Raw genomic sequence first — 23,905 nt, forward strand, 5'->3', positions numbered from 1 at the left:
AAGAGAGATGGAAATCAAAACCACAATGAGATACCATCTCCATGAGAGGTGGACAAGTTTAACAGAACAGCAAGTAATAAATATTGGAGAGGATGTGGTAAGATGGAAACTCTTATACACTGTTAGTGGGATGGATAAATGGTACATCCACTCTAGAAGGCAGTTTGGCATTTACTCAAAAAGCTGAACATAGACATCCATATGACCCAGCTATTCCACTGCTTGGAATATACCCTGAGAAAATGAGAACTGAGACACAAATAGAAACTTGTACACCAATGTTCATAGCAATATTATTCATCTTTGGAAGAACATGGAAACAGCCCAAAATGCCCAACCACAGTGGAATGAATTGTGAAACTATGGTATATTCACACAGTGGATCTCATCCTGGCAGTCAGATGGCAGTGAGAGGTTGCTGTTCTTGTCATCTTCCTTCCATCTCTTTAGTTGATCCTGACAGGCTACAACCATAGAATTTAGGTCAAATAAAGTTTAACAATGGTAGCTGACTCTGAGGAATATGTGTACAGAAGGTGATATTTATTCAAGCTATGTTTTTGTTGTTATGTGCCATCAAGTCACTTGCAACTCATAGTGACACTATGCACAAGAGCCCTAAATGCCACTCTATCCTGTGTCAATGTCGCCAACTCCGGCACACTCATTCCCATCACCCCAATCACAGAATCGATCCATCTCATGGAGGGTCTTCTTCTCCTGTGCCATCCCTCCACTCTCCCAAACATGATGTCCCTCTCCAAGGACCAGTCTCTCCTCGCAACAACCCCAAAGTATAAGTATGTCAGACAAAGCTTCAGAATCCTTGACTCCAAGGAGCATTCTGACTTCACCCTCTCCAAGACAAACTTGTTTGTTCTCCTAGGAGGCCATGATATATTCAATACTCTTCTCCAGCACCACAGCTCAAAGGCATCAATTCTCTATCAATCCTAGTCACTGTCCAACTCTCTGATGCATAGCATGCAATTGCGAAGACTATAGCCTGGATCAGGCACATGTTTGTCTCCAGCCTGATGTCATTGCTCTTCAGTACTCTTGAGAGGTCCCTCACAGCTGACTTTCCCAAAGCAATATGTCTCTTGATTTCCCGGCAGCTGTTATCAAGAGTATTGACTATGGAACCAAGTAAACTAAAACTGTTAACTATCTCAATCTCTTCAGCATCCATATTGATGCTACCAATTGGCACAGCACAGTGGTGAGAATCTTTGTTTTCTTGATGTTGAGATTCAATCCATATAGGAGGCTGCAGTCCTTGACCTTTTGCAGCAAGTGCTTCAGGTCCTCCTCAGTTTCAGCAAGCAGTGTTGTGTCATCTGCATAACACAAGTTGTTGATGACTCTTCCACCAATACTGATGCCACATTTCTCCTTGTACAGATCAGTCTCTTGGATGAGCTGTTCTGCATACAGATTGAAAAGGTATAGAGACAAAATATATACCTAATGGACCCCCTTCTCGATTTTGAACAATGTAGTGTCTCCTTGCTCTGTTCTGATGACTACCTCTTGGTCCAAGTATAGGTTTTGCATAAGCAAAAATGTTCTGGGATTCCTATTCTTCTCAGAGTCAGCCACAGCTTGTTGTGATCCACACAGTCAAAAGCCTTTGTATAATCAATGAAGCACAGGCAGACATTCTTCTGGTATTCTCTGCTTTCTGCCTAGATCCATCTAACATTAGCTATAATATTCCTCATACCACGACCTCTTCTAAATCCAGCCTGTACATCTGGCAGTTTTCTGTTGACATATTGTTCTAAAAGTTTTTGTATAATTTTCAGCATAATCTTGCTTGCATGTGATATTAATGATATTGTTCAATAATTTCCACACTCTGTTGGGTCACCTTTCTTTGGAATGGGAACAAATATGGATCACTTCCAGTCAGTTGGCCAGCTGGCTGTCCTCCCAATTTCTTGGTACAACTTAGTGAGGCCATCTAGGACAGGGTCTGTTTGAAAATATGTCAATTGGTATTCCATCAACTCCTGGAGCCTTATTTTCTGACAATTCCTTCAGAGCAACTTTAACTTCCTCCTTTATCACCACAGGTTCTTGCTCATATGCTATCATATAAAATAAAAACATCATATAAATAAAAATATTAAATTTCTGGAATACCACCTCAGGCTGTCAAAACACAAGTCCTTTTTTTTTTTCTCTTTACAAAACTTCCACAACCACTTCCTGTTGTAATTGTTGCAATCAGGTCAACGTCAACTCACAGCAACCCTATGAACAACAGACCTGAACTTTGCCCTGTCTTGTGCCATCCTTATGACACGGTCCTAATGCTGTCCCATGTTTAATCCCATTTCAATCCATTTTGATGATGAGGGCCTTCCTCTCTTTCACTGATATTCCACCTTTCCAATCATGACCAGAGAATGGTCTCTTCTGACAACATGCTCAAAGTATGTAAGATGGAGTTTCACTGCCTTTGCCTCTAAGTTACACCCTAGTTGCACTTCCTCCAAGACAGATTTGTTTCTTATTTCAGTAGTCCACAAGATATTCAGTACTCTTCATCAACACCACAATTCAAAGGCATCAATTCTTCTTCAGTCTTCTTATTCATTGTCCAACTTTCAGATGCATAGGAAGCAATTGAAAATATCATGGCTTGGGTACAACACACCCTAACATACACCCTTACTCTTTGGTGTTTTAAAGAGGTCCTTAACAGTAGATTTTCTTAATGCAATATTTTTTAAATTCTTGACTGTTGCTATCAACAGGGTTGGTTGTGGATCCAAGTAAAATGAAATCATGGACACCTTCAATCTTTTCTTTATCTATCAGGATTTTGCTTCTTGATTCAGTGGTGAAGAATTTATTTTCTTGGTTTTGTGATGTAACCCATTTCAATATGCCCTTGATCAAGTCTTTTCTGCAAGCAAAATTGGGTTATCAATATTTCTCAGGTTGTTAATGAGTCTTCCTCTGTTCCCGATGCCAAATTCTTCTTCCTATAGTCCAACTTCTCAAATAATTTGCTCAGTATAGCCCTGGTGACCTATTGGTAAGGAACTATACTGCCGTCCAAAGGCACATGGTTTGAATTAAGCAGCTGCTCCACAGGAAGTTGGGCAATCTCCTCTTGTGTGATTAACTGCTTCTGAAAACCTACAGGAGGGTAAGCTATGGGTCAGTTCCAACTCAACAGTACACAACAACAGTACATATTTAATAGGTGTGGGAAAAGGATACAACCCTGATGCACACATGCTTTTAAATCATTCAGTATTCTCTTGTTCAGACAACTGCATCTTGGTCTAGGTATAGGTTTTGTATCAGCACAATTAAGTGTTCTGAGATTCCCATTCTTCTCATCCTTAGCTATCATTTTTATGATCTACACAAACACATTTTCACAGTCAAGTCAATAAGGCACAGGTAAACATCTTTCTTGTATTCTCTGCTTCCATCTGAAATCAGCAATGATATCCTTCTTACCATGGCCTCTTCTGAATCCACCATAAGTTTCTTGCAGTTCCCTGTCAATGTACTGTTCCAGCCATTTTAAAATCATCTCCAGCCATATTTAGTTGCATAGGATATTCAGGATAATGTTTGATAATTTCCACAGTAAGTTGGACCAACCTTCTTTGGAATGGGAAAAAAATATACAATCAATATGCATTAATAAAAATTGGCAGCTAGAATGCAAAAGCTGGAAATAAAAATGAAGGACAGGTATTTGGAAAACATAGTCTTGGTGACAGAAATGAGTCTATAGACCAAATACAGAATTTTGTAAAATGAATTATTTATTCACTACAAATTCTGTTTTTAAAAGGATAAATGGCTACTGTGCAGAGCTGCTGGGAAGTCGGCCCCTGGGCTTGGGGACACATGGTGCAGCAGCACTTAGACAAATTCTAGGAAGCCAGGCTGCTAGACCTTGAGGCATGCAGAGCCAGGCTGGCAGCCACAGCACCCAGATAGAGACTGGGAGCTGGGTGTGGGGTCCACAGGATCATCTTCATTGGGGAGCACACAGATTATGGATAGGAGTGACTGGATCCTGAGCCAAGATATTAGGGATTAGTTAGAGGCCTGGAGAGGGTGAAGGTGGAAGGTGTGGAAAAGCAATAGCGAATTGCCAAATTCATCTGTTAGTTACTGTTTTGGGGAAGTGTCTTGGCATGTTGCTGATCTAGATATGTATTTGTTTGTCTATAATTTGCTCTTTTGGGTATAGCATTTATCTATCAGATGCTATACGAAAATGGAACTTTTAAATTAAGACAGATTAGGAAGAAGGATTGATCACCTGCTTCTGAAATAACAGGTTTTTGAAACCCTATGAACAAATAGAGTACACTTAGACTATTAAATATAACACTAGAGGCTGAACTTTCATATCGGAAAACACAAAAGTGAATAGTAGCAAACAGCGACTAATAATTGGGATATGTAATGTACATAGTATGAATATATGAAAGTTTCACATTGTTAAAAAAGAAATGGAACACATAAATATTGATATACTGGCATTGGTAAGCTGAGATTGTTTGGTGTAGGCCACTTTGAACCAAACAATCATATGGTCCGCTATGCTGGAAATGAAAAAGCAGGGGAAATGGGTTGCATTCATACTCAAAAATAGCATTACTAGATCCTTCTTGAAGCACAATACTGTAAGTCATGAGATATTATCCATACGGGGGGGGGGGGGTAAATTCCACTATCATTCAAATATATTCACCAACAACTAGAGCCAAAGAGGAGGCAAAAGAAGATTTCTATCAAATTTTGCAGTCTGAAATGGATTAAGCATGCAACCAAGATTGATTAATAATAATTGTGGACTGGAATGAAAAAGTTCAGAATAAGGAAAAAGGACTGGTAGGGGAAAAATGTTTTTGGCCAAACATTCTTCTAAGTACTATAACACTGGTCTGTCCATTTGCTGTACAGAAGTAACTCGTGTTTGCTGTGATGCTAAACACTGTGACAATGATGTGTCTAATGCAATAATGGTTACCCATGGTGGATAGTATTTAGTGGAACTCCCCAATTAAAACAAGCTTAGTAGCAGGAGTGGCATTCACTTTCGAAATAACTTGCATCCGGAAGCTCTACGAACTTGGAGAAACGACGAAAGTTATACAAGTGTTCTGGTCTTTCAGTCACTATGAGCCGTCTACCATGAGTCATTTATGACTTGACAGCACTTAACAACAACAGCAACAATGAGAGAGCTCTATTGGCCTAGTAGATAGAAAGTTATGCTACCAAGCCAAAGGTGGGTGATTTTAATCTGTTGCCCTCAGGCCTAGTTTTAATTGTTTTTTGTCAAACATTCTTCTAAGTGGTATAGCACTGGTCTGTCCATTTGCTGTACAGAGGTAATCTCGTGGTTGCAGTGATGCTAAACACTGTGACAATGATGTGTCTAATGTGATAATGGTTACCCATGGTGGATAGTATTTAGTGGAGCTTCCTGATTAAAACAGGCTTTGAAGCAGGAGTGGCATCCACTTTCGAAATAACTTCCCTCAGGAAACTCTATGAACTTGGAGAAACAATGAAAGTTATACAAGTGTTCAGGTCTTTTTTTCCTAGGATCATTATGAGTCATCTACGAGTTGACAGAATTTAACAATAACAACAATGGAGGGGAAATATAAACTTGGTGACAGAATCAAGGCTGGAGTGAGAATGATAAATTTTTGTACAATCAATGACTTATTCATTGAAAACACCTTTTATAAAAACACAGGTAGCAAATATACACAAGGACTACACAGGAATCCTTTGTAGGAATCCTATGTCCATCACCTGATGGACTACACAAGAATCAGATTGATTACATTTGTGGGAAGAATTCTTGGAAAAGCTAATATCAACTGTGAAAACCAGGCCAAGTGCTGACTGTGGAAAAGACCATCAACTACTCATGGCAAGTTCAAATTGAAGATAAAGAAAATTCAAACAAATACACAAAGACCAAAATATGATCTTGAGTTTATCCCACCTGAATTTAAAAATTATCTCAAGAACAGAGTTGAGGTACTGAACACTAATAATGAACAAAGACCAGATGAACTATGGGATGTTATCAAGAATATCTTCTATGAAGAAAGTAAGAGGTCATTAAAGAGACAGAGGAGGAAGAAAAGACCAAGACGTATGTCAGAGGAGACTCTGAAAATTGTACTAGAACACTCAGAATCCAAAATAAAGTAAAGAAAACAGGAAGTTAAAGAGTTAAAAAGATTTCAGTGGACAGCTCAGAAATACAAAACAAAGCATTATAACAAAATGTGAAAAAGGTTGGAGACAGAAATTCAAAAGGAAAAAACTCATTCAGCATTTCTCAAACTGAAGGAAAGGAAGAACAAATTCAAGCCACAAGTTGTAATACTTAAAGATGTTATGGGCAATATCTTGAATGATTCAGGAAGCATCAAAAGAAGATGGAAAGAATATACAGAGTCACTGTACCAAAAAGAATTGACTGACACAGACCTTTTTTTTTTAGTACATGATCAATTTCGAGCTGTTCTGAAAGAATTGGCAAAAAATAAGACCCCAGGGATAGACAGAATACCAACTGAAATAGTTCAACAAACAGATGTAGCCCTGGATGTGCTCACCAGGTGTGCCAAGAAATCTGGAGGACAGCTTGGCCAACTGACTGAAAAAGATCCATATTTCTTCCCATTCCCCCCCCCCCAAATGGTCCAACAGAAAGTGAAAATTATCAAACAATATCACTAATGTCACAAAAAGCAAAATCTTGCAGAAGATTACCCAAAAATGACTGAAACAGTACATTGATAGAGAACTGCTGGAAATACAAGCTGGATTTAGAAGATGCTATGGCAGTAGGGATAGGGGTTTGGACATGTTGCAAGGAGGGGCAGGTCCTTGAAGAGGGACATCATGCTTGGTAGGGTGGAGGGACAGCCCAGAAGGGGAGAGCCCCCTATGAGGTGGATTGATTCAGTGGTTGGGGTAATCGGGATGGGTGTGTCGGAGACGGTGCGATTGGCACAGGACAGAGCAGAGTTTAGGGCTGTTGTACATAGGGTCGCTATGAGTTGCAAGCGACTTGACGGTATATAACAATACAATAACAACATGGCAGTAGGGATATCATTGTTGATATCAGATGGATCATGGCTAAAAGGAGAGAGTATCAGGATGCATATTTTGTTTTATCAACTATGCAAAGGCATTTGACTGTATTGATCACAATAAATTGTGGCTAACATTGAGAAGCATGAGAATCCTAGAATGTCTGATTATGCTCATATGAAGCCTAATATCTAAACCAAGAAGCTGTTTTCCTAACAGAGCATGAAAATGCTGCATGACACAAAATCAAGAAAGGAGTATGTAAGGGATGTAGCCTTTATATATACTTTATCTATATGGGAAACAGATCATTTGGGAGGTGGAACTTTATGAAGAACAATGGGATATCAGAATTGGAGGAAGATTAATCAACAACCTGTGTTATGTAGATGACACAACTTTGCTTGCAGATACAGAGAAAGATTTGAAGTGTTGCTGCAAAAGCTCAAAGAATGCAGCTTTCCCTATGGATTGCAGCTCAACATCAAAAAAATGAAGATTCTTACCATTAAGCCAATAGACAGCATCATGATAGATGGAGAAAGGATTTAGGTTATTAATTATTTTGTCTTGCTCAGATCCACAATCAACACTCTTCACACCAGCAATCAGGAAGTCAAAAGGTGAGTTGCCCTGGGAAAATCTGCTATCAAGGATTTCTCCATAGTGCTAAAGAGCAACAAGATTAGTCTTGAGATTAAGTGTGCCTGAGCCAGCACATGGTCTTCTCAATTGCTTACTATGCATATGAGAGCTGGGCAATGAATAAAGATGACAGAAGAATAAATGTCTTTGAGTACTGGTACTGTAAGAGAATGCTGAACATACCATGGACTGCCAAGAGAACAAATGGGTCTGTCCAAGAGAGGGTGAAATCCATTTGCTCCTTGGAAGCAAGGATATTGATAGTCTGTCTCACATGTTTTGGGCTTATTGCCAGGAGGGACTAATCCTTGGAGAAGGACATCATGCTTGGAAGGGTAGAGCCTCAGGGCAGAAGAGGAAAACCCTGGTTTTTAAGGAACCATAGAATGTAAAAGATTGCATCTTTAGAATATGGCTGTGTGCCTTGCACACAGAAGGTGCCTTCAGAAAGAAGATTGCAAGCAGAGCTCACAAGGTGCTCTGAGAAGGAAGATTACAAGCAGTTCTCATACATCTTTAGACACTGACTTTCATTATTATTCCTGCTCTTGATAAGGTTGTTGCAAGATGAGAGAAAGCCCAGTTTATGAATACAAAGAAGTCTTCATTGAATGCATCTATGTACTCAGCCCATGGGACCCCTATGGTAATCTTAATGTTTCTACTTGTACCCTCCCGCCTGTGCTCTATGATGTAACCCTTCAAGTTTCTATTTCCCTGTGATCCATCTCTTTGTCTCCAAAAGGTATAAATAAAGATGGCACAGCTGTCAGGGCAGTTCTGTCCTGTCCTGGCTGGCTGCAGAGGTCCTATTTTTTCTCTGTATGTTGTTTGTCTCTTATATCCTTATTTATTAATTTCTTCCAGTCATAATATGCACCAGAAAACAGGATAAGTGGTCCCCAACACTGGATAAGATGGATTTACAACAGTAACTATGGCTATGGGATCAGGTGTTTCAGAGAGAATGAGTTTAGCTCAGGATAGAGTAGTTCAGAGCCATTGTTCATAGAGTCACTATGGATCATAGTTGGCTCAACAGCACATGACAACAACAGCAACAATATACTCATGTACTTTACCTAATGTATTACATAGGAATCAGACTGACCACATCTGTGGGAAGAATCTTAGAGAAGCTCAATATCAGCAGTCAAAATCATGCCAGAGGCTGACAGTAAAACAGACAATCAACTACTAATATACAACTTCAAATTGACTTTGAAGAAAATAAAACAAACCCACATGAACCAAAACATGACCTTGAGTGAATCCCCACTGAACTGAAAAACCATTTTAAGAACAGACTTGACACATTAAACAGTAATGATGAAGACCAGATATGTTGTGGAATGCCATCAAGGACATCCAACATGCACAGAGTACAAGATCATTAGAAAGACAGAGAAAAAAGAAAAGACCAAAATAAATCTCAGAAGAGACTCTAAAATGTGTACTGGAATTAAAACAAGCTCAAATAATGGGAAAGAATACTGAGGCGATGAAACTGAACAGAATATTTCAAAGGACAGCTCGAGAAGACAAAGTATTATGCAAGAAGATGGAGTCAGACACCAAACACTGAGCACTTCTCAAGCTGAAAGAACTAAAGAAGATCAAACCTCAACTGGCAATACTAAAGGATTTTATGGACAAACTCTTGAATGATGCTAGAAGCATCAAAAGACAATGAAAAGAACACACTGAGTCACTCTCCCAAAAAAGAACTGGTCAATATGAAACCATTTCAGAAAGTATCATATGATCAAGACTCAATAGTACTGAAGGAAGAAGTTCAAGCTGCACTGAAGGCATTAGCAAAAGAATAAAACCCCAGAATTTAATGGAATACCAATTGAAGTGTATAAGGAAACAGATGCAACCTTAGACATGCTGACCAGTATCTACCAACAAATATGGAAGACTGCCAACAAATATGAAAGACCTGACCAACTGACTGGAAGAGATCTATTCTCTGCTCAAACATTTTTATCACCTTTGTGCAGTGAAAGCATAATGTATAATGAACTCTAAGCCATCTTTCTGAAGTTTTGAATACTTTAAGATAAAACTTTTAAAAAAGAATAATGAAGGATAACAAAAGATGATTCACTATATAGTTAAGTGTTTATCCTAAGATTTCCCCAGTAAACTATGTTTGAAGTCTTGTTGTTATGTGCTGTCCAGTTGCTTGCGACTCATAGTGACTCTGTGTACAGTAGCTCTAAACCCTGCCCTATTTTGAGCTGATTCCATTGTCTCTGACACTTCTATACCTATAGCCCCAGTTACTGTGTCAATCCATCTCATCTAGGATCTGTCTCCCTCTCATGTGCTGTTCTTCCACCCTTCCAAGCATGAAATCATTCTCCAAAGACTGGTTCCTATTGGTAACATGGCCAAAGAAGTGATACTGAACTTCAAAATCCTTGTCTCCAAGGAGCAATTTGGTTTCATGCTCTCCAGGACAGAACTGTTTGTTCTCTTGGCAGCCCATAGTATATTCAGCACTCTTCTCCAGGACCAAAAATCAAAGGCACCGATTCTTCTATCATCCTTAATAATTGTCCAGCTCCCTGATGCATAGCAAGTAATTGTGAAGATAATGACTTGGATCCGGTGCACTTTTGTGTCTAAACTAACATCTTTGCTTTTGATCACTCTGGAGAGGTCCCTGACAGCAGATTTTTTTCAGTGCAATTAATATTTGATTTCCTGACTATTGGTACCAAGTGTGTTGATTGTGAAACCAAACAAACTGAAATTGTTAACAATCTCAATCTCTTCTCCATCTATCATGATGCTGCCAGTTGACCCAATGGTGAAAATCTTTGTTTTCTTCACGTTGAGCCTTCAATTCATATTGAAGGCTGCAATCTTTGGTCTTCTGTAGCAAGCACCTCAGGTTCTCCTCAGTTTCAGCAACCAAAGTTGTATCATCTGCATAATATAGGTTGCTGAAGACTCTTCCTCCAATCCTGATGCCACATTCCACCTAATAAAGTTCAGCCTCCAAAATGATTTTTCTTTCTGAATATAGATTGAAAAAGTATGTAGATAGGATGCATCCCTGACACACTCCATTCCTGATTTTGAACCATGCAGTGTTTTCTTTCTCTGTCCTGCCAACTGCTTCCTGATCCAAGTATAGATTTCACATGAGCACAATTAAGAGTTTTAGAATTCCCATTCTTCTCAAGTTTACAAACAATTTGTTGTGATTAAAAAATACCTTTGTTTAGTCAATGGAGCTTAGCAGATAGCTAACAAGACAATATAATTTTCAAAAACATTGTTTTTCAAACAACTAGACCTAGAGTCAGGTATTATTTTTGTTGTTGTTAAGCACAGTTGAGTCAAGTATGGCTCATAGCAATCTTATGGACAACAACCTAAATCTTGTCCTATGCTGGGCCGTCCTGACAATCTCTGACACACTCAAGCCCAGTCACTACAGTCCTGTGGCAATCCACCTGGTTGAGGGTCTTCCTCTCCTTTGTGGTCATCCCACCTTACCAAGAATGGTGTCCCAGTCCACAGAATAACTTATCCTAACAACATGCTCAAAGTTTGTGAGATGAAGTTTCATCATCTTTGCCTCCAAAGGGCACTCTGGTTTCACCTTCTCTAAGACACAACAGTCTATGAGATCGTTAGCACTCTTCTCCCACACCACCTTACAAAGGCTTCAACTCCAACACCACATTTCAAAGGCTTCAATTCTTCTTCTGTTGTTCTTATTCATTTTCCAGCTCTTAGATGCATGGCAAGTGACTGAAAATATCATGGCCTGAATCGGGCACACCTTAGTCCTCAAACTGATGTGACTGCTCCTCAGTAATTTGGAGAGGTCCCTGACTTGCACACTTGTCCAGTGCAATACATCTCCTGATCTCCCAACTAGTGGCACCATGTGTATTGATTATAGATCTAAGTAAGATGAAGTTGTTTACAATCTCAATCATTAATCTATCTGTCATGATGTTGCCTACTGCTCTAGTGGTGAGGATTTTTGTTTTCTTGTCATTGAGTTTTTTGACCTAGTGATAAGAAACTGTGCTGCAATCTTAAAAGGCATGTGGTTTGTCTCCATCAGCTGCTCTAGAGGAGAGAAATGAGCAATCTCCTTCCAAGTAACTTATTGCCTCTAAAAAACCACTCAAGGGTCAGTTATGCATCAGCTATGACTCAATAGTACACAACAACAACTACTATTGTGATGCTGCCTAGAGTCATGTGTTGTTGTTATGTCTCTTGCGACTCATAATGAACCTATGTACAACAGCTCTAAACTTTGCTCTATCCTGTGCCAATCACACTGTCTCTGACACACCCATCCAATTACTCCAGTCACTGAATCAATCCACCTCATAAAGGGTCTTCCCCTCCTGCGCTGTCCCTCCACCCTACCAAGCATGATATCCCTCTTCAAGGACCGGTCTCTCCTTACAACATGTCCAAAATATGTTAGATGGAGCCTCAGAATCCTTGCCTCCAAGGAGCCGCCTGGTTTAACCCTCTTTAGGATGAATCTGTTTGTTTTCCTAACAGTCCATGGTACCCTCAATATTCTTCTCCAGCACCACAGATCAAAGGCATCAATTCTCCTTCTATCCTCCTTAGTCATTGCCCAACTCTCAAATGCATAACCAGTGATAGCAAAGACCACTGACTATATCACACACCCCTTAGTCTCCAGAGAGACACCATTGCTCTTTGTACTTTGGAGAGGTCCCTAACAGCACACTTTCCCATGACAATACACCTTTTAATTTCCTGGCTACTGGTGCCAAGAGTGTTGATCGTGGAGCCAAGCAAACTAAAACTGTGAATAATCTTAATCTCTTCACCATCCATCCTGATTCTGCCAATTGGTCCAGTGGTGAGAATCTTTGTTTTCTTGATTGAGCCTTAATCCATATGGGAAGCTGCAGTCCTTGACCCTCTGTAGCAAGCACTTTAGGTCCTCCTCAGTTTCAGCAAGCAGGGTTGTGCCATCTGCATAACACAGATTGTTAATAGATCTTCCACCAATCTTGACCCCACATTTCTCCTCATTAAGCCCAGCCTCCCAGATAAACTATTCTGCATACAGGTTGAAAAGATATGGAGATAGGACATATCCCTGGTGTACGCCCTTCCTAATTTTGAACCTTGCAGTGTTTTCTTGCTCTGTTCTGACGACTGCCTCTTGGTCCAAGTATAGGTTTCACATTAGAACTATCAAGTGTTCTAGGATTCCCATTCTTCACAGAGTCAGCCACAGTTTGTTATAATTCACACAGTCAAATGCCTTTGCATAGTCAATGAAACACAGATAGACATTCCTCCGGTATTCCCTGCTTTCAGCTAAGATCCATCTAACATTAGCTACAATATCCCTAGTACCATGGCCCCTTCTAAGCCCAGTTTGGATTTCTGGCAGTTCTCTGCTGATGCACCCTTCCAATTGTTTTTGGATACTCTTCAGTAGAATCTTGCTTGCATGTGAAATCAACTCTATTGTTCTGTAGTTTCCACACTCTGTTGGGTTACCATTCTTTAGAATGGGAACAAATATAGATCTCTTCCAGTCAGTTGGGCAAGTGGTTGTTCTCCATATTTCTTGGAACAACTTGGTGAGCATATACAGGGCAGCATCTGTTAGCTAAAATATGTCAATTGGTATACCATCTATTTCTGAGGCCTTATTTTTTGCCATTTCCTTCAAAGCAGCCTGAACTTCTTCCTTCATCATGATTACAAAATAAGTACTATGATGTCATTTAAGTGCCAAACACCTCAAAAATTAAAAACTTTGAAAAAGTCTTTAATACTCTAGTTTATTTCTGAATCTAAAGACCAGGTGAACTATGGGATGACATCAAGGATATCATCCATAAAGAAAGTAAAAGGCCATTACTAAGACAGGAGGAATACAAGACTAAAATTAATGTCAGATGAGAATCTGAAAACTGTACTAAAACATCAAGAAATCAAAACACAAAACAACTATGTGATATCATCTCACTCCAGTAAGAAGAGCAAAATTCAACAGAACATCAAACACCAAATGCTAGCGAGGTTGTGGAGAAACTGGAACCCTTATTCACTGTTGATGGGAGTGTAAAATGGTGCAACCACTATGGAAGGCTGTATGCCGCTTTCTCAAAAAGTTGCAAATAGAAATACCATTTGACAGCAATTCCACTGCTGGGAATTTATCCTAAAGAAACCATAACTGCCACAACACACCCATATTTATTGTGGTTTTGTTTGCAATAGCAAAGTGCTGGAAACAAACCAATTGCCCATCAACAAAGAAATGGATAGAGAAGCTCTGGTATAGTCACACAATGGAATACTATGCAGTATTGAAAAACAAGGAACTCATGAAATATTATGCAAAATAGATGACCCTGGAGGACATTAAGCTGAGTGAAATATCTCAGTCACAAAAGGACAAATTTGCATAGAGCCACTGTTGTAAAACGGGAGTGACATTGGGGTTGAGGGAAGACAGAAAAGGAGGGAGGAATCATGTATATTGCATTGAATCAGATGAGGGTGAAAACTGTTTAAAAGGGACATATGAATGGGTATTCTTGTCATTACAGAAGTCCAGAGTGAAGGCTGTGCAGTGGAGTGGACTTGAGGGGAGGGATTGCAAGACAGTGAAGGAGTTTTTATTTTTCTTTTCAGGGAGACGAGTGAATTGGGGGCAGGGAGTAGGTAGGAAGAAAAGTGCAACAATGAATGACTGGAAACCCTAAGTCTCTGTAAACTTTCATTAAAGTTAATTTTTAAAAAATCAAAACAAATCGAAGAAACTATAAAGTAAGAGTTGAACAGAATATTGCAAAAGGTAGCTAGAGAAGACAAACTATTATAACAAATTGTGAGAGAGTCAGAAAATCAAAAAGGAAGAATTTGCTCAGCATTTCTCAAACTGAGAGAACTGAAAAGCAAATTTAAGCTTTGAGTTGCAATGCTAAAGGATGCTATGGGCAAAATCTTAAATGATCTAGGAAGCACCAAAAGACGGTGAAAGGAATTCACAGAGTCACTGTACCAATAAAAATTGGCTGACATGGAACCATTTCAGAAATAAGCATATGATAAAGAACCAATGGTAATTAAGCTGCACTGAAAGCATTGGCAAAAAATAAGGCCCCTGGCATTGGTGGCTTATCAAATGACATATTCCAATAAGCAGATATATGTAGCTCACCAGGCTGTGTGAAGAAGTCTGGAAGTACCTGGCCAACTGACTTGAAGACATTCATATTTATTCCCATTCCCCAAAAACATGATAATCAGAATGTGAAAAGTACCTAACAATGTTATTAATATCACATGGAAGCAATATCCTGCTGTAGATTATCCAAAAACAGCTTGACAGAGAACTACCAGAAATTAAAGTCAGATTTAGAAAAGGCACAACAACAACAACAAAGCCAGCTAACTGGAAGAGATCTTTATTTGTTCCCATTCAAAAGAAAGATGATCCAACAGAGTGTGGAAATTGTGAAATAATATCACATGCAAGCAAGATCCAAAAATGACTGGAATAGCACATCAACAGAGAACAATGTTAGATGGTTCTTAGCTGAAATCAGAGAGTACCAGAGGAATATATATATATCTGTGTTTCATTGATTATGCAAAGATGTTTGACTGTGTGGATCACAACAAACTGTGTCTAACTCTAAGAATGGGAATCCCAGAACACTTGATCATGCTAATGCAAAACCTATACTACCAGGAGGCAGTCATCAGAACAGAGCAAGAGAGCACCACGTGGTTCAAAATTGGGAAGAGTGTAAGCCAGGGATATGTCCTATCACCATACCTTTTCAATCTACATGCAGAACAGATCATCCCAGAGGCTGATCTCTAGGAGGAGAAATGTGGCATCAGGATTGGAGGAAGATCCATCAACAATCTGCATTACGCAGATAACACAACCCTGCTTGGTGAAACTGAAGAGAACCTGAAACACTTGCTGTGGAAGATAAGGAACTGCTGTATTCACCACTGATTGAGGCTCAATATCAAGAAAACAAAGATACTCACCACTGGGCCAATAAGCAGCATCATGATGGATAGTGAAGAGATTGAGATTGTTCACAGCTTTAGATTGCTTGGCTCCAAAATCAACACTCTTTGTACCAGCAGCCAGGAAATTAAAAGACATATTGAGATGGGAAAGTCTGCAGTTAGAGCCTATCTAAAGTACTGAAGAGCAATGATGTCAGTCTGGAGACTAAGGTGCACCTGATGCCAGCCATGATCTTCGCAATCACTTGCTATGCATCGGAGAGTTGGACAGTGAATAGGGATGATAGAAGGAGAGTTGATGCCTTTGAGCTATGGTGCTGAAGAAGAGTGTTGAATATACCATGGATTGCTAGGAGAACAAACAGTTTTTTCTTAGAGAGGGTGAAACGAGGCTGTATCTGGGAGGCAAGGATTCTGAAGCTTCATCTGACTCTTGACATATTGCAAGGAGGGACAAGTCCTTGGAGCAGGAAGTCATGCTTGGGAGGTTGGAGGGACAGTGCAGAAGAGGAAACCCTTCCTTGATGAGATAGGTCCATTCAGTGACTGGGGTAATTGGGGTACGTGTGTCAGAGACAATAAGGGTGGCACAGAATTGAGCAGCATTTAGGGCTGTTATACATATGGTCGCTATGAGTTTCAAGGTCCTCGATGGCACATAACAACAACAAGGATACACCAGTAATACACTGCTCTGTGTACTCATTCCTTCCATCTTCATTTTATGCTTCCTGAATCATTCAATATCCTCAATATTCTGCCTTTAGTATTTTTAAGTATTGCAACTAGAAACTTTAATCTGTTCTTCAGTTCACTTACTTTGAGAAATTCTGATAGAGTTCTTCTCTTTTGATTTTCTGACTCTAGCTCTTTGCACATTTCATTATTTCACTTGTTATGCATCAGAGAGTTGGACAATGACCAAGGAGGATAGAAGGAGAATTGATGCCTTTGAGCTGTGGTGCTGGAGAAGAGTATTGAGAATACCATGGACTGCTAGGAAAACAAACAGATTTGTCCTAGAAAGGGTTAAACCGGGTGGCTCCTTGGAGGCAAGGATTCTGAGGCTCCGTCTAACATACTTTGGACATGCTGTGAGGAGAGACAGGTCCTTTAAGAGGGACATCATGCTTGGGTGGGTGGAGGGAAAGTCTACTGTCAGTTATCTCACCAGAGTGCTAACATGCTAATATCAGTCTAGAAACTAAAGTGTGCCTAATTCAGGCCATGGTCTTTTCACTTGCTTGTTAAGCATCTCAGAGCTGCACTAAGGATGACAGAAGGAGAATAGAGTATTTGAGCTGTGGTGCTGGTCAATATGTAACTTACCATGAACTTCCAAGGGAACAAGCAAGTCTGACCTAGAGAAGGTAAAACATGGTTGGTTTTTAGAGGCAAGGAGTTTGAAACTCCATCTCATATATTTTGGGCATGTTGCTAGAAGGGACCAATCCTTGAATAATGTTATCATGCTTGTAAGAGTAGAAGATCAGTGCAGGAGAGAAAGACCCTGCATAAGATGGATTGATTAATAGTCACTATGGCAATAGGGTCAGGTGTATCAGAGATTCTAAGATTGGTTCAGGAAAGGGTAGGATCCAGAGCCATGGTTTATACTTTGGACATGTAGCTACAGGAGGTTATTCCTTGGAATGAGACACCATGCTTGGAAAGATGGAGGGTCACTGAAAGAGAGGAAGCCCTCCAACGAGATAGTGACACTGCGGCTGAAGCAATGAGCTGTTGTGTCTCAGAGATGGGGAGGATGGCAGAGGATAGGGCAGGCTTCAGGATGGTTCTTCATAGGGTCGAGATGTGTCATATTTGACTCGATGGCACATATCAATAACAATAACATGGCACCAGAGATATCATTGCTGATGTCAGATAGATCTTGGCTTAAAGCAGAGAATTCCAGAAGGATGTCTATCTGTGTTGTATTGACTACGCAAAGGCATTTGACTGTGTGGAACATCAAAAATTATGGCTAACATTAAGAATAGGAATCCCAAAAGACTAAATTATGCTCATGCAAAACTTATACCAAGAGACTGTTGTGTGAATAGATGAAGGGAACACTGCATGGTTTAAAATTAAGAAAGGTGTGCATTAGGGTTAGTATATTCTCTACATACCTTTCAATTTGTATGCTGAGCAAATAATTTGCAAAGCTGGAGTTTATTAATAAGAATGTGGCATCAGGATCAGAAGAAGACTCATTAATAACCTGTGTTATGCAAATGACACAATCTTGCTTGCTAAGAGTGAGGATGACTTGAAGCATTTGTTGCAGAAGATCAAGGACTACAGACTTCAATATGGACCGCATTTCAACATCAAAAAAAAAAAAACCTCACCATTGGGCCATTAGGAAATATCATGACAGGTTGAGAAAACATTGGCGTTGTCAATGATTTTATCCTGCTTAGATCCACAATCAACACTTTTGGTACCAGAGTCATAAATTAAAAATACAAGTTGCAAAAAAAAAAAAAATACAAGTTGCACTGGGAAAATCTGTTGTCAGGGACTTCTCCAGAGTAATAAAGAATGATATCAGTTAAAAACAAGGCGCACCTGATCCAAGCCATGGTTTTTCAATGACTTGCTATGTATCTGAAACGTGGACAATGAATGAGGATGACAGAAGAATTGGTGCCTTTGAGTCGTGGTTTTGAAGTAGAGTACTGAATATCCGATGGACTGTCAAGACAACAACAAGGTCTATCCTGGGGAAAGTAAAACAAGGGAGTGCCTTTGAGACAAGTATGGGGAAACTCTGTTTCACATATTTGGGGCATATTGTTAAGAGGAGTCAGTTCCTGGAGGAGGATATCATGCTGGGAAAGCTGGAGGGTCAGCATAAGAAAAGAAGACCCTCAAGAGATGGATTGACACAGTGTCTATGGTGGACTCTAGTGCATCAGAGTTGTTGATGATGGCACAGGACAGGGCAGAGTTCAGGGCCATCGTTCAGTGGGTCAACTGGATGGCCCATAACAAGATAAATACATCCATGTAGGTGGCAGAGTCAACAAGGGGGCAGACTTAAGTAACTTTTAATTGTAATCAAATACCCTGAGAGAATGCACTATGAGATCTTAGTAGTCTTAATCACCTTGGGGGACATCAAGATCAATTTGCATTACATAGTCCAAAGACAATGTTCTCTCTCCTACTCTGGGAACAACTGGAGTCCAAAAAGCTTGCAAGCAGCTGTGATGTAACCGTTGGTCTCTTCTTATCTGGAACAAAGAGAAAGCATGCAGATGCAGGAGGCAGAACAGCATTGAAACAATTAGTCTAAAGTACTAAGGAACCATGCAAACCTCAATTTCCATGACAGGAAAATAAATTGATGGTGCTTTGCTGCCACCAGTGACCATCAAAGGGAATCTCGGTATAAGGTATCAATACAGTGTATTAAAAATGTGGGATAAAACTGAAAAAGAAAAAAAAATGACCATGCTTACTGATTTGAATGGTAGAATTCCCAAAAATATGGTCCATAATCAACCTCAAACCTGGAAAAAAATGTTTCAACTTTCAGTCAAGCTACCCACAGGTCTATAATGGGAGCTCTGACAACCTAGTGGTAAGAAGCTGCACTGCAATCTCAAAGGCATGCAGTTCGAATCCACCAGCTGCTCCATGAGAAACGGATGGGCAATCTCCTCCCCTGTGAATAACTGCCTCTGAAAACACACCAGACAGTCAGCTATGGGTCAGTTGTGACTTGATGGTAGACACCACCACCACCACCAGAAAAGCACTCGTTCTTTAGAATAGTCACCCACATATGGGCAAAAGGGTAGTATTTCCCCAGAGATATAGTTCAGAAAGAAAAAGGGGTGGGATAAAAGTAGTCAGGCAAAGGAGAATCACAAGAAGGGTGTGGGAAGAGGAGAGTTATATTGTGGGTATTGTAATTTTAAAAAGAGCAAGAGGCAGGGTGAGGATGGCTAAGTCTGATCTCTACTAACAGGACATAAAAGGACTGTTTCCATCATTAGCACCCACAATACAAAACCAGTGCCCATGTGCACAGAAATGTCTCCCACACTCTCACACCACTTTCTACTAATACCAACACTAGTCCAACCCTTCAAACCCATTGCAGTAGCTACACAGGCCTCACAGAACCAAACTCATTATTACGAAGTTTATTAGGAAAGTCAACCCCTGAACTATAGGTTTATAGCTCAGGTTGGCAACAAAATACAATGTCTCAGTCAGTTTAGCTTGACATGTGTTTGCAGGCCTTTCAAGCCTTCAGTCAGATGGCTTAGTCATGTCTTTCAAAGCTCTCTTAGTCCTGCCGATTAAGGAAAGAGAGGAAGACCTTTAACGAGATGGATAGACACAGTGACTGCTATAATGAACTTAAATACGTCAGAAATGATAAACATAGCACAGGATGGAACACTGTTCAGATCTGTTGTTTATAGGGTCGGTATGAGTCATACTCAATTTGATGGTACCTAACAACCACCTCCAAGTTCTCCAGCAAGCACAGGTGAAGGCCTCTGGCTTTGGCTCCATGGAACAGCAGTACCAGGTCAGCTCTGCCTCATGTCAGGTCTCTGGTTCTCTGATAGGGCCTCTGCTGCTGTCCTGTAGGCCCAGGTCTCAATAGTATGTGAATCTCCAGCCCCCCCAAAAACACGCTGCATTCTCTGCTTCTTCTTTTTTGCTGGTAATGAGATTGCCAAATATCTGCAGCTGAGCCTACTAAATTTCAGCCTGGTAGAATGTCAAAACTAGTCAATCCCTTTATGGTTAGACAAACATCTTATTTGCGTGCTCTCACCCAATCATACGGCACAGTCATGGGCAATGGTTCCAGAAAGCCATATTGAACGATAAACCCACCATTGTTGTTGTGTGCTGTCGAGTTGAAACTGATTCCTTACTGGTTAGCCAGTGAGTTTTCAAAGGCAGTAAATCACAAAAGAGGAAATGGCTCATCTTTCCCGCACACTAGTATATTCAAACAAGCCTTCAGGTTGACAGCGCTATTGCTTGCCGTTAGGCCAGCAGAGCACCCTAATAGACCCACTCCACCAGAGAAATTAATGCCATAAAACAAACTATGTGAATGGTGTAACTGGAAATCCAATTTGCTTTGTAAATTTCACTTAAGTCACAGTAAAAAGAAAAATAATAGGCCTCCAGCAGAAGAACTTCGTGTACTGGCTACTATTCAATTCTTTTTCTATCAAAATTCTCATGAGAATTGCACTGAATAGTCCCTGAGCAACTAGGGAAAATTCTCAAGAAGCTGTGAATTCATGTTCCTTTGCTGTTGAGGAAAGCTACAGCAGCCTAGTGGATAAAGAGTTGTAATATATGCTAACTCATATATGGGCTGTTCAAATCCACTAGCTACTCCACAGGAGAAAGACCAGCAATCTCCTCCCTTGGCATTTATTTATAGCCTTTAAAAACTCACTGGGGGGTCATCTGTGAGTCAATTCCCATTGGACTGCAATGGAAAAGAGAGAGATCTCTGCTATGAGCTGCTGCCCTTTTAGAAGATCTAGCCCTCCTTGTAAAGTGGTTTAGCATTTTCTTTTACTAACTATAAAGGTCCCAGTTGGAACTCATTGAAGACTCTGTGGGAGAAAGCCCTGGCAAGCTCCTTTCATAAAGATTACAGCCTTGAAAGACCTATATCCTTGAAAAGACCTATAACTGACCCTCTATCGGGCTTCCAGTGGCAGTAAATCACATTTTGCCCGTCTTTCTCTGGTGTTTTGAACTGAGAACCTTTGCATTGGCAGCAGAATTCCTTACACTAAGCCACCAGAGCTACTCAACCTATATAAGTAGCAATTTAACCTGAGTCAGAATCTACTCAGCACACAAGTGATCTTTAAATTATTAATTTTATCTTGTAGAATCTGTATCTCCTATTTTATCATTCATCATTTTGAATTGCTCTTGAAATAAGATATATAATTTACATTAAAATCTATTCAGAATTGCTTTGCTAGTATTGTCTATGAACTCTCCAGGTTATAGTAATCTATCCTGCAGTTCTAGTGAGTAATGAATTAAGATTTCTATTGACAACTGATGCTGTTCACCCACATTTTTCAGCACTTGTTTTCTTCAGAAAAGGTTTCCTAGTGATATTTACTTAAGACAAATGTCAACGATCAGTCAGACAGCCACAAACTGTGAAGACAAATTGGGTCACCAGGGTTTCACACTTTTTTATAACTTCACTCCTTTGCTTGAGGCTCAAAGGTCATGTTACCTCTGAAAACTATCTCCCTAGGTTGTTAGGAGAGAAACATGATTGTAAAGGTAGAGATATAGCGAAAAACACAAAGACACACACCACACACACACACACACACACACACACACACACACACACACACACAGAGCAATGATAAGAATGTTCACAGTGACTGCAGCAATGGGCTCTGGGGTGTGAGGAACTTTGAGAAAAGCACAGAACAGGAAAGCGTTCAGATACGTTGTTCACGGGTCACTATGGGTCGTATGCAACTTCACAGGACCTAACAGCAGTTTAACAGATGAGTTAAATAGCAGGCCTCACGACCTGAAATGCAACAGGTACCACCCAACGCTCGCCTCCTGGGAACGCCGGCAGACACACACCTACAAACGAACAGGCAGGACCAAGTCCGCTGACTACAATTCCCAGCAGTCCTAGCGGGAGCAGAGTCACGCATGCGCGGTCCAGGCCCGAGTCGTCTCACCGCAGGGATTTCGGGAGGCGGAGTACTGCGGCAGAGACTGGCTGGTGCCCGCAGCGCGGGTCCTGTGAACCTGGTGTCACTATGGCCCAGGCCTTTGCAGAGGTGCTGCGGCTACCTAGGAAGCAGCTCACGAAGCTGGTGTTCCCATTGCAGGAGCTCGAGCGGCACCTCGTCCCAGACACGAGGCCCAGCCTTCGCCTGAGGATCTTTGACCCGCGCCTAGAGGACGTAGCAAAAGCGGACGCGTTCTTCACGGCCACCGAGCGCCACCGCATCGAGTACCTGAGCTCTGCAGTCCGCCTGGACCACGCCCCGGACCTCCTCCGCCCGGAGGTGAGAACTGTGACACCACCGGTTCGCGCCCACCCGTGAGATCTACCACGGTTAAGCCTTGGTTGGGTTTTGACTTTTTTTTTTTTTTTTAATGTCTTTTTGGTGCTCTATTTCCTACCCAAGGGAGAAATGTTTTCTAGCTTTATGCTGATGAATGTAATTATTTCAACTAAATAAGCATATGCAGTGAATACAGAAATTTTGAAAAGACATGAATGAACTAAGAATTAAGAACATTGTTTTTTTATGAATCTTTTCTTATTAAGTTGAATTCGTAGTAATTGAATTTAAGTGAAAATTTGCCAAAACAGATTAGACAGAGTGAAGAATATGAAAACGTTTAATAACCACACCCATAAGGTAATCCTTATTGATAAATTTTTCCCATCGCGGCTAACCTTGCAAGAATGATTCTGTTTGTAAACCTTTCCTCAGCTTTTTATAATAGTGGTCTGATGCCTTAAATGTCCTTTTGTAATTATTTTATGTCACTCAGCATAGCTTGTTTTTGATTCATCTACGTTGAGCAGTAATTCACAAATTCTTGATTATTTGCTTTTTAGTGATGCATAAAATATAGATCGTATTGGAAAATATAGATCGTATTGGCCTACTGGTGAGAAGGGAGCTCTAGTGGGCTAGTGTTTAAGAAGCCACAGTGCAGTCCCAAAGGCATGCAGTTCAAATGCTCCAGCTGCTCTGTGGGAAAAGGATGGCCAGGCTCCTTCCATGCGATTTTCTGCCTCTGAAAATCCAGTGGAGGGTCTTTCCTGACTTAAGAGCAAACAACAGTAAGTCCCCACAATTATATGAATAGTCAGAAATGCCTTCAGAGATTTTTTTTTCCAAAACAGCCACTGAAGGTGGTACTGACCCCCTGTAGAAGACCTCACTAGTTTATAATGAGGAAGCTATGGTGACTAGTGGGTTATCCTAGTTGTGTTATCAGAAGGCTGGCAATTTGAATCCTCTAGCTGCTCTGAGAGAAAGATGGACAGTTTCCTCCTGTGCAATGTACAACTTCTGAAAACCTGCTG

At 40.5% G+C, this 23,905-nt stretch overlaps 1 protein-coding gene across 1 annotated transcript in view; it reads left to right on the plus strand.

Moving 5' to 3' along the window:
• Positions 1–23,905, plus strand: part of GTPBP8 (GTP-binding protein 8 (putative)) — a 68,269-nt gene that overhangs the window by 22,996 nt on the left and 21,368 nt on the right. Inside the window, exon 2 of the mRNA XM_006895365.1 lies at positions 22,390–22,868. Coding sequence (XP_006895427.1) covers positions 22,390–22,868 — 479 coding nt within the window. The remainder of the gene's footprint in view (positions 1–22,389; positions 22,869–23,905) is intronic.

Source organism: Elephantulus edwardii, unplaced genomic scaffold, assembly GCF_000299155.1.
Source record: "Elephantulus edwardii isolate Elephantulus edwardi_28Jun2011 unplaced genomic scaffold, EleEdw1.0 scaffold00165, whole genome shotgun sequence".
Taxonomy (NCBI): domain Eukaryota; kingdom Metazoa; phylum Chordata; class Mammalia; order Macroscelidea; family Macroscelididae; genus Elephantulus; species Elephantulus edwardii.